Source organism: Pituophis catenifer, unplaced genomic scaffold (genome assembly GCF_029215685.1).
Source record: "Pituophis catenifer annectens isolate HBS135680 unplaced genomic scaffold, rPitCat1.0.hap2 SCAF_3, whole genome shotgun sequence".
NCBI lineage: Eukaryota > Metazoa > Chordata > Lepidosauria > Squamata > Colubridae > Pituophis > Pituophis catenifer.
The window spans coordinates 15,349,761-15,359,506 of record NW_027256883.1 but is presented as its reverse complement, the minus strand read 5'-3'; the positions used below and the strand labels follow the sequence as shown (position 1 = coordinate 15,359,506).

The window sequence follows — 9,746 nt, the reverse complement described above, 5'->3', positions numbered from 1 at the left end:
CCGCCCCCCCTCCCCCCCGTTCTAGGCCTGAAAGTCGACCGGGGCGCAGCCAAGATGGCGGGCTACCTGTCACATCGGCAGAAGGTGCTGCGGCTCTACAAGCGAGCCATGCGGCACCTCGAGTCCTGGTGTATCTATCGGTGAGTCCCCGGCCCCTTCGGCCCGTCCCGCAGGCCCCTAAGGAGCCTCCGCTCCCTTCCTGGCTTTGCGGGAGGACTCCCAGCCCCATCATCCCCAACCCCCGCCGAGCCCGGGTGTGTCTGGGTCTTGTAGTTTTAACCCGGGGGGTAGCGAGGGACGATTTCCCAAGCTCCGAAGAGCCGGCACCTCCCTTTGCGCGTTTTCCTCCCTTTGCGCGTTTTCTTGCGCGGATCCTAACTCCGAATTAATCCGCGCATCTGTTTGCACGGCAGCTCGGGGCGGGGGGGGGGGGTTCGGTCAGAAAGGCTGAGGGAAAATAAAGCAAAAGATATTTCATGAAAATATTTCATTTTTTTTTAAAAAAGGGGAAAAAAGTTTAAGTATGAATGGGTTTTTCAGGCATCTGAAACAAATATATATAGAAATATATAAAATTAAGGCTATTAGGATTAGAAAATACATGGTAATCAATCAAAAAGGGGACAATGAAGAAAATGAAACAATATGAGAGACATTTGGGGGGAAAGTCACAGTGGAAAGCAGACCATGAAGAAACACAGGTTAAAAAGAGGATATATTTGTATGTTGTATGTTATGTGTATGTCAATGTGTAGTAATAAAACAATAAAACATTAAAAAAAAGAAAATATTTCAATAATGTGCATTAATATTAGAACTATATAATGGATAATTACTTCGTATGTTGTGTGGAAGTTAAATATATATTAAAATATGGCTAAGAGTGGAATGCTAGAATTAAATAACAGGTGATTAGATAATGGAAGAATATACATTTATACATTGATTTTAGATTCTTTCTCCAGCCAGCTATACCATCTATTCCATGTTTCGTAGTAAATCGTTTCCTCTCAGTCTTTAAATGTATAAATGTAAGAGAAGATATTATAGAGGAACGAAATAGTTCATGTGTAATAGAGATGTATACATTGTAGTGAATATATGAATTAGTAAGTAATATATAAAATGTATGTGTATATAGTTGGCCAAAAGATAAAATAGATATTACCAAAGATGCCGGTATTGGAAAGCTGTAAAAATGTAACAAAGATGTTAAAAGATGTAAATGCTGAATAAAAATTATTTTATATATTAAAAAAAAGATAATGGAAGAATATATTTTAATGTAAATGTGTATTAATAGTAGAATTTCAAGGATGGGAAATATGAACAGAGGTGTGAAGAAGAATTAAGTTTTTAATTGGAAAATTAGAATTTGAATGACACTATTATCAAGCATAAAAACATGCTAGAATTAAATAATGGGTGATTAGAAAATGAAAAAATGTAAGAAAATATGTGTAATAGCAGGGAACAGAAAAGGAATGTTATCACGTCTTATAGTGATATATAATATTATACTGATAGGAGGGGAGAAAAGTTAAAATAGAGATAGAAATAAGAGGTGAATTATAGTATATATATATATATAAACCAATATATTAAGATATATGGAAGAGTAAGAGGAAGGTTAAAAACTGAAATAAAGGATATGAGCAAATAATTTGAAACAATGAAAATGAAATGTAATTATTGTGTATAATATGATTATATTATTTTTATTGAAATATATGAAACTCGGATATCACACCATTCACGCATCGATATGTACAAATAATATAAAATTAAAAAAACAGATTTTTAAAAAAAGAAAGGCTGAGGGAGGGCTAGTATCGGGGGTCCCGCAGGCAAAGCCATGGTGGGGATATAGCCTTGCTTCTTTGCTGGATACGCTGGGCAGATTGCCCAGGCCAGATGAAGTAGTGGGATTCATTCAGGAAATGCAGCTTGGGAAGAAGAGAATAGAAAGAATAGCATAATAACATTATTGTCACTTTGAATGTTCACTAATTGGCATACATTAAAATGAAATTTTGTTGCATGCAGCTCTCAAAGGGTCTCCACCTCCAATATACACTACATAAACATGACTAAATAAATAGAGAGATAGACAGACAGACTTAGAATAAATTTATTGTCGCTTTGAATGTACACTAATCGGCATACATTAAAATGAAATTTCATTGCGTACAGTTCTCAAAGGGTCACCACCTCTAATATGCACTACAAAAACATGTCAAAATAAATAAATAGACGTACAGACAGACAGACTTAGAATAAATTTATCGTCACTTTGAATGTTCACTATTCGGCATACGTTAAACTGAAATTTCGTTGCATACAACTCTCAGAGTCACCACCTCCAATATACACTTGTATATATACAATAATACAAACATGACTAAATAAATAAATAAACATAAAATTATGCATACACCTCCATATATTATATGACACAGAGAAGCAACACAGTCTAGTTCGCAACGTATACTAAATCTTGCGAGTTTACCAGATGGATGGCATAGGGGCCAAAGCTGTTCCAGAATCGGGTGGTCCTGCTAGAAATACTTCAAACTGTGGAAATCGAATGATAATGGCTTGTTATCTTTATTGTGATATTGGTAAAAAAAATACTGTCAGATAAGCCACATCTGTTTATTAAGCAAGTGTTAAATAGCCACCTTTGCATATTGTGTCTGGTTGTGTCTGGTTCTTGTTGGGCTCAACGTATTAGTATGCAAAATATATATTGGAATGGGCAAATGAGGATGATGGGATGAGGTAGGAGGTTGCATTTTTTCTATGAAGAAAAACAAAATAATTTAGCTTCAGAAGTAAGTACTGTACTATAGTTGTTTCAGCCCTACATAAAATTTATTTATTAAACTTATATGCCGCCGATCTCGCTAAAACTGACTCTGATCTCCGGCTACAAAGTTCCACTTATTTAGGAGGGGGGGAGAGAAATCCTACAATCGGATATATAATCTATTTAAAATATAATGTAAATAATGGATTGATTACAGCTGAGTATAAATACTGTAACTTGATTCACTATAGCACAATATTTGATTATTAGGGCCCTCTAGTGGTCATTCCATATAATTTTTCCACTTAACAAGTTTTTAAGAAGTGTGTTCTTGCTATGTTTTTATCTCACTTTTATTTATGTTTCCACCTGCTATTTTCCCTACAAGAACAACCTTTTGAGATGTGTTGGGCTTAAGTGGTTGATGCAAACTTACCAAGCCAGCTTTGAAGAAGTCAGCGGCAAACCTCTTCCATACTCTTGACATGATAGCAGTCTTACAATATTTGAAGGGCTCTCACAGGGAAGAGGGGTCAATTTATTCTCCAAAACAGCAGGGGACAGGACAGGCTCGGCTCGGCTCATCAGAGGGAGAGCTAACTTTGAAACAGGAAGGAATTTCCTGGCAGTGAGAATTCTTAGCAGTGGAACCATTAAGCAGTGCCTTTTGGGGGTTGTGGGTATAGCATTGCTGGGTGTTTTTAAGAAAAGATTGGACAACCATTTGTCTGAAATGGTATGAGGACTCCTGCCTTGGGCAGATGATTGGACTAGAAGATGTCCAAGCCCTATAATTCTTACCAAGAAAACTGAGCAGGTGTACCCTTGTCATCACCAGATGTGGAATCGATGAATGAAATTCCCATCTCATTAAGTGAAATATGAAGTATTTGTCAGTTCTAAAGATAGCTATGTTTTTTTTTTCTTTCTTGGAATAAATACTATCTTTAATATTCTCAGGGATAAGTATAGATACTATGCCTGTCTGATGAGAGCACGATTTGATGAACATAAGGATGAAAAAGACATGGTTAAAGCAACCAAGCTGTTGATGGCCGCTGAAGAAGAATTTTGGGAAAGGCAACATCCTCAGCCGTACATCTTTCCTGACTCTCCAGGTGGCACAAGTTATGAGAGATACGAGTGCTTTAAGGTCAGGAGGTGACATGGCAGGCATTACAAGTAATCAGTTCCTTGATAGGTGGCAGAATATTGGCATTCTCAATCCCAAGAGATTTCAGTAACTTTATTATTATTTTTTATTATTATTTATTGAATTTGTATACTGCCCTACTCCCGAAGGACTCAGGGCGGTGAACAGCCAGATAAAATACATATAATACAAATGTTAAAAAACCATTAAAATACAATTAAATAATTGGCCTGGAAAACGAAATTTAAAACACCCCAAATTCATAACACAAATTTAAAATTTAAATTTAAAAAAAAATTTAAAAAAACAATTTAAAAGGGAGGTTAGGCCAGGCCGGCCTGCTGGAATAAAAATGTTTTGATGGCATGGTGGAAAGCTCACAGATCCGGGATCCTCCGTATCTCCGGGGGGAGCTCGTTCCAGATGGTGGGTGCCCCCACAGAGAAGGTTCTCCCCCTGGGGGCCGCCAGTCGACACTGTTTGGCTGACGGCACCCTGAGGAGCCCTTCTATGGGAGCGTACTGGTCGGTACTCTATGGGAGCGTACTACTTTCATTTGTAAGTAGGAGATTCCCCATAAAATGCAGAATTATTCTTTAGTTCTGAGGAAGAATCCATGAATGAAGGCCACAGGGAAGCTGTCCAGGTCTCACATTAATGAGCATCAGTGACCAGCCTCTATCTGCATTGGCAAGACCCTAAAGACACAGGAGGAAGCTCAGGGCCAGGGCATGGTTTGCTTGGAGGAGCACTTCTGCTTGACCTCCAGTTTGAAGAGAGGCTAATAGCAGGGGGATGTGAGGGAACAGAAGGCACTAGAACAGGGATGTCAAACTTGATTTCATTGAGGGCCGCATCAGGGTTGTGTTTGACTTTGGGGGGCCCGGGGGTGTGTGGCCAGCTCAACATCACTTGTTGTGGCACCTGTGGTGGCCCGAGCGCTCTGCCAGTGAAAACGGAGCTCGGGAGGGCTGCCCTCCCAACTTCTGTTTTCACTGGCAGAGGGTTGCAGGAGGCCATCGCAGCCAAAAACAGAGCTGGGGGGGGGGGAGGTTACACGGATGCAGCCCGCGGGCCTTGAGTTTGAGACCCATGCTCTAGAAAGTTGCTGGCTGCCTAACGACAGTCCTGGAGAAGCTGACAGGACAGTTCTGTATTCAGCAATGTCTCATGTTTGCAACTTAGTGCTTTAGACATCCGGAGGCAGGAGTTTGAGCCACACAAGCTGATCTGAAAATAGCACACTCAGTGTTTTATGCACTGAGTGGTTGCTAGGGAAGGATCTAATTATTTGAGACATTCAGTTTCTGAGGCTTGTCAATCATCCCGCCATTAAAAATGTGCCTTCTACCATTCCTTTATTACATCCGCACTTTTTGGGAGGCTGAAGGAGGCACTGCATTTCTGTAGCAGCACCAACTTTTTGGAACAGCCTTCCTGTGAGATCCACGGTGGCGCAGTGGTTAGAGTGCAGTACTGCAGGCTACTTCTGCTGACTGCCTGCAATTTGGCGGTTCGAATCTCACCACGCTCAAGGTTGACTCAGCCTTCTAGCCTTCCGAGGTGGGTAAAATGAGGACCCAGATTATTGGGGTCAATATGCTGACTCTGTAAAACCGCTTAGAGAGGGCTGTAAAAGCACTGTGAAGCGGTATATAAGTCAAAGTGCTATTGCTATCAGGCTGGATCAACCCCCATGGTTTTTCAGGAACTTTTGAAGCTGTTCTTAAACGCCTGGTTGGTCGTTTCCACCTTATCTTTATTTTTGGTGGTTTTACTATTACACTATATTGCCATTGCATTTTTATTTTCAAACCATACATATGTATTTCTTATCCCTGTGTAAGCCTCCAAATTTTTGGTTTGATACTGCATAGAAATATGCTACCTCAGTAAGTAAATATCCAAAATTAGAAGGAAAAGCATTATGAGCATCTAAATACTCATCACCCTTATGTTAATCTACAAACGGGAATAACTTTTTCTTATAAAATGCCCCGATTCTGCCTTCCCAAGTTAATCAAGTAGTTTTCCGGAACTAAGTCTTCTAATGCAGGAAATAGTATCTTTGGAATCTTATCATTTTGATTTTAAATGGTGTTTCTCAACGTCAGATGTATGGACTTCAACACCCAGAATTCTTCAGCCAGCATGTTGGCTGAAAAGTTCTGGGAGTTGAAATCCATACATCTTAAAGTTGGTGAGGTTGAGAAACAATGGTTTAGGCAGACCAGCAACCACCGTCTAACCATTATTAGATGGAGAATATACAAGATCTTTTATGTAGATTAATTTTGTATTCCTTTAAAGATGCAGTGAATAATTTTTTTTTTTTATACTTCCACCCTGTAGGCACCTGATTGGATGCTAGACATGTGGCATCCATCAGAGAAAGCAATGTACCCAGATTACTTTGCTAGGAGAGAACAATGGAGGAAGCTGCGCCTTGAAAGTTGGGACAAGGAGGTTGGTTATCGGACTATATTTTACCATTGCTTTTCCGTGAAATAATTTTGAAGCAAGTCACAAATCTGTGGGGTGATAGTTTGCGATATGGGTCTTAAAATGTGGCCTCATGGCCTTATCACCTACTATTTAGTCCCCCACCTTGAGCTTGTGAAAGATTGAGGGCAAAAGAAGAAGGGGACGACAGAGAACGAGGTGGCTGGATGGAGTCACTGAAGCAGTAGGCATGAGCTTAAATGGACTCCAGAGGATGGTAGAGAACAGGAAGGCCAGGAGGAACGTTGTCCATGGGGTCACCATGGCTCGGACACAACTTCACAACTAACAACAACAACAACATTAGATGCATTCATTCCACCTCTGTCCATTTGAAGCCATCTCCCAACTTCTAACAGCACTCTATTCTTTTCTATTCATCCCTGAATCTCCAAAGAGGCTTTTAAATGGATTGGGGGGCAGGGGGGGGACACTTTTTATAGCAATATCACTAATTTTTTTTTCTAGATCTGTTGCTGGCTGGAATTGGAAATGAACTTTTAATCAAAGCGCCCCAAATGTCTTAAAACAGCCTATTTTCAAATGATAGTGACACTGTTACTGTTGATGGTTTTTAAAAACTGGATTCAGGGTGTTTATGAACTGCTGTATTAAGGTTTTTCATGCTTGAAAGGGATGATTTGAAAATGCTTCCACTGAACTCTCTCCTCACCTTGCAGTTATCTTACAAAATAAAACAACAAACACACTGACACACATCCACTACTTCCAAGAAATTAAAAAAACCCTTTGGATGTGCTGCTGGAAGCTTCTTTTTATTACAGGTAGTCCTCAACTTACGACGACAATGGAGCCCCCCAGTTTCTGTTGCTGAGCATTGTTAAGTCAGGTTTGCTCCATTTTACGACCTTCCTTGCCGTAATTGTCAAGCGAATCACTGCAGTCAAGTTAGCAACACAGTGAATCTGGCTTCCCCATTGACTTTGCTTGTCAGAAGATCCCAGAAAGTGATCACATGACCCCCCTGGACATTGCAACCGTCGTAAACATGAGCCAATTGCCAAAGCCTCTGAATTTGGATCACCTGACCGTAGGGATGCTGCAATGGTCATGTGAAAAGCAGTCATAAAGTCACACTCTTCGAAGAACTGTCACTAAATGAATGGTTGTAAGTTGAGGACTGCCTGTATAAGAAATCCTGGGAGTGGTCTGGAAGCCATCCCAGATGCCTTGTGGAGACAAAGCACAGCCCCTTTACCCACTGCCTCATTGCCATCTTGTAGCTCAGCATTTCCTCGTCAGATAGAATGTGGTGCATTAGTTATACAGGTACTCCTCGAACGTACGACCGCAGCTGATGTTTATGTTGCTAAGCGAGACACTTCTTAAGTGACTTTTGCCCCATTTCAGGACCTTCCTTGTCACCGTTGTTAAGCGAATCACTGCATGTTCGTTAAATTAGTCACACGGCTGGACAAGGGAATCTGGTTTCCCCATTGACTCTGCCTGTCCGAAGGTCGCAAAACATGACCCCCGGGACACTCCAACCGTCACAAACACAGAGTCAGTTGCCAAGGGTCCAAATTTTGATCACAGGGATGCTGCTTTGGTTGTAAGTGTGAAAAATGGTCCCAAGTCACTTTTTTCCCCGTAACTTTGAAGCGGTCACTAAATGAACGATGTGGTTTTAAGTCGAGGACTACTTGTAATGTGGAAACGCTGCTTAAGACCTGTCCTAAATTAAGCATTTCCCCCCTCGAGTGTATTAAATGCTGCAGGTTCTGAGTGAGTGGTTAACCCTGTTTCTCATTGACAGGTCCAGCAGCTTCAGGAAGAAACCCCACCTGATGGTCCCATTACTGAAGACTTGCCTCCCGCTCGTAAAGAGGGACACCTGCCCCCTCTCTGGTGGCCCTACGTAACTAAGCCTCGCAGATACCCGTTGTAAAAGAGCTCCTTTCTGAATGGTCTATCTAATCCCACAAAATGGTCTGTGAGCTCCCTGCAGCCGGTCTCCTTGTATTACTGTACTAGAAAACCCAATAAAAGTCTGATATAAACTGTGACCCTGCCTGCCTGGCCATTACTATATAGATGACTTTAGCAATCTTAACTCGGACAAGCAAGACGTGTGCTGTCTCTTAAAGCAGGGGTCTCCAACCTTTTTAAATTTTAAATTTTTAAATTTAAAATTTTAATGGGTTATTTTATGGGCAAAGGGTTTTAAATTTTGGGAAGCCAATTTGATTTAATTCTGTTTTAATTTATTTTAATTTTTATATTGCATGTATTTTAATCTCGGCTGTTCACCACCCTGAGTCCTTCGGGAGAAGGGCGGTATACAAATTTAATAAACCTAACCTAAATCTAAACCTTGTCAACTTTAAGACTTGTGGACATCAACTTTCAGGGAGTTCAATTCTGGGAGTTGAAGTCCACAAGGCTTAAAATTGACAAGGTTGGAGATTCCTGTCTTAAAGAAGTCAAACGATACTCCACAATGTTGGTATAGAGCAGTGCCCCCCCCCACCTTTTTGGCACCTGGGACCGGTTCCGTGGAGAGAGATTTTTTCGCAGATCGGAGTGGATGTGGTTTCGTGTGCCGCTTGCATCCCACGGATGGGGCTCCGCTTGTTTGTGCGGCCTCCCTGGCATGCTACGGGGGGGGTGGGTCCATGGATCAGGGCTTGGGGAACCCTTGGCACAAAGGATGTAGTTAACAAAAGGGATCCATTATGTAATTTTGCCTCGGTGTGCGTCCGCGCGCACGCGTGACAGCACGGGCTCTTACCCTCTTACCACTGAAGCCAAAGTATGCAGAATTGATCTTGGAAAAAGCTGGAATCCCCTTGGGACCACTGATCCCAACTCTTAATTTTGCAGTTCCTCCAAGTAGAAGCACGTTGTACTCTCAAGAGTTTTAACTGCTCCCTGGCCAGATTCTGTCTTAAAGCAGAATTCAAAGCTGCAGCCTTCTAACGCTTCTAATGTAATACTAATCTTAATACTAATAAGTTGGTCGAAGAGCTTTGAGGATGATGGTTCAAGATGCTTATAAGAAATGGTTTACACACTAAATGAATTAATCTGTTGAAAACCATACTTCCTGTGGTATAAGGTAATGCGCTCTGGATCATCCCGATTAAAAGTTGCTAGGCTTTTTGAGAGACTAGATGGGTCCTTGAGTACCTGATCCTTAAGTGAGCGCTCAAAGGCCGCAGGATGTCACAGGAGCTTAAGCCTTCTTAATCATGAACAATGAGCTTTAGGGAAGTTGCCTTGATTAAGAACAAATGGAAAGTGCATTTCTTGCCAGAAGTT

At 41.1% G+C, this 9,746-nt stretch overlaps 1 protein-coding gene across 1 annotated transcript; it reads left to right on the top strand.

Annotated features, from left to right (window-relative positions):
• The first annotated feature begins 18 nt into the window (after positions 1-18).
• On the top strand, positions 19-8,491 carry NDUFB9 (NADH:ubiquinone oxidoreductase subunit B9). The gene is made up of 4 exons (XM_070942027.1): positions 19-140; positions 3,770-3,962; positions 6,315-6,428; positions 8,242-8,491. Exons 1-4 carry the CDS (start codon positions 55-57, stop codon positions 8,371-8,373), a joined length of 525 nt encoding a protein of 174 aa, XP_070798128.1. The 5' UTR covers positions 19-54; the 3' UTR covers positions 8,374-8,491.
• The last annotated feature ends 1,255 nt before the right edge of the window (positions 8,492-9,746 follow it).

What these genes read in the sequence shown, in the direction of transcription:
- NDUFB9 (XM_070942027.1), top strand. Translation starts at nt 55, where the DNA reads ATGGCGGGCTACCTGTCACATCGGCAGAAGGTGCTGCGGCTCTACAAG. An exon ending in GAGTCCTGGTGTATCTATCG is followed by an intron (nt 141 to 3,769) that starts GTGAGTCCCCGG and finishes TAATATTCTCAG; the next exon opens with GGATAAGTATAGATACTATG. An exon ending in TTGAAAGTTGGGACAAGGAG is followed by an intron (nt 6,429 to 8,241) that starts GTTGGTTATCGG and finishes TCTCATTGACAG; the next exon opens with GTCCAGCAGCTTCAGGAAGA.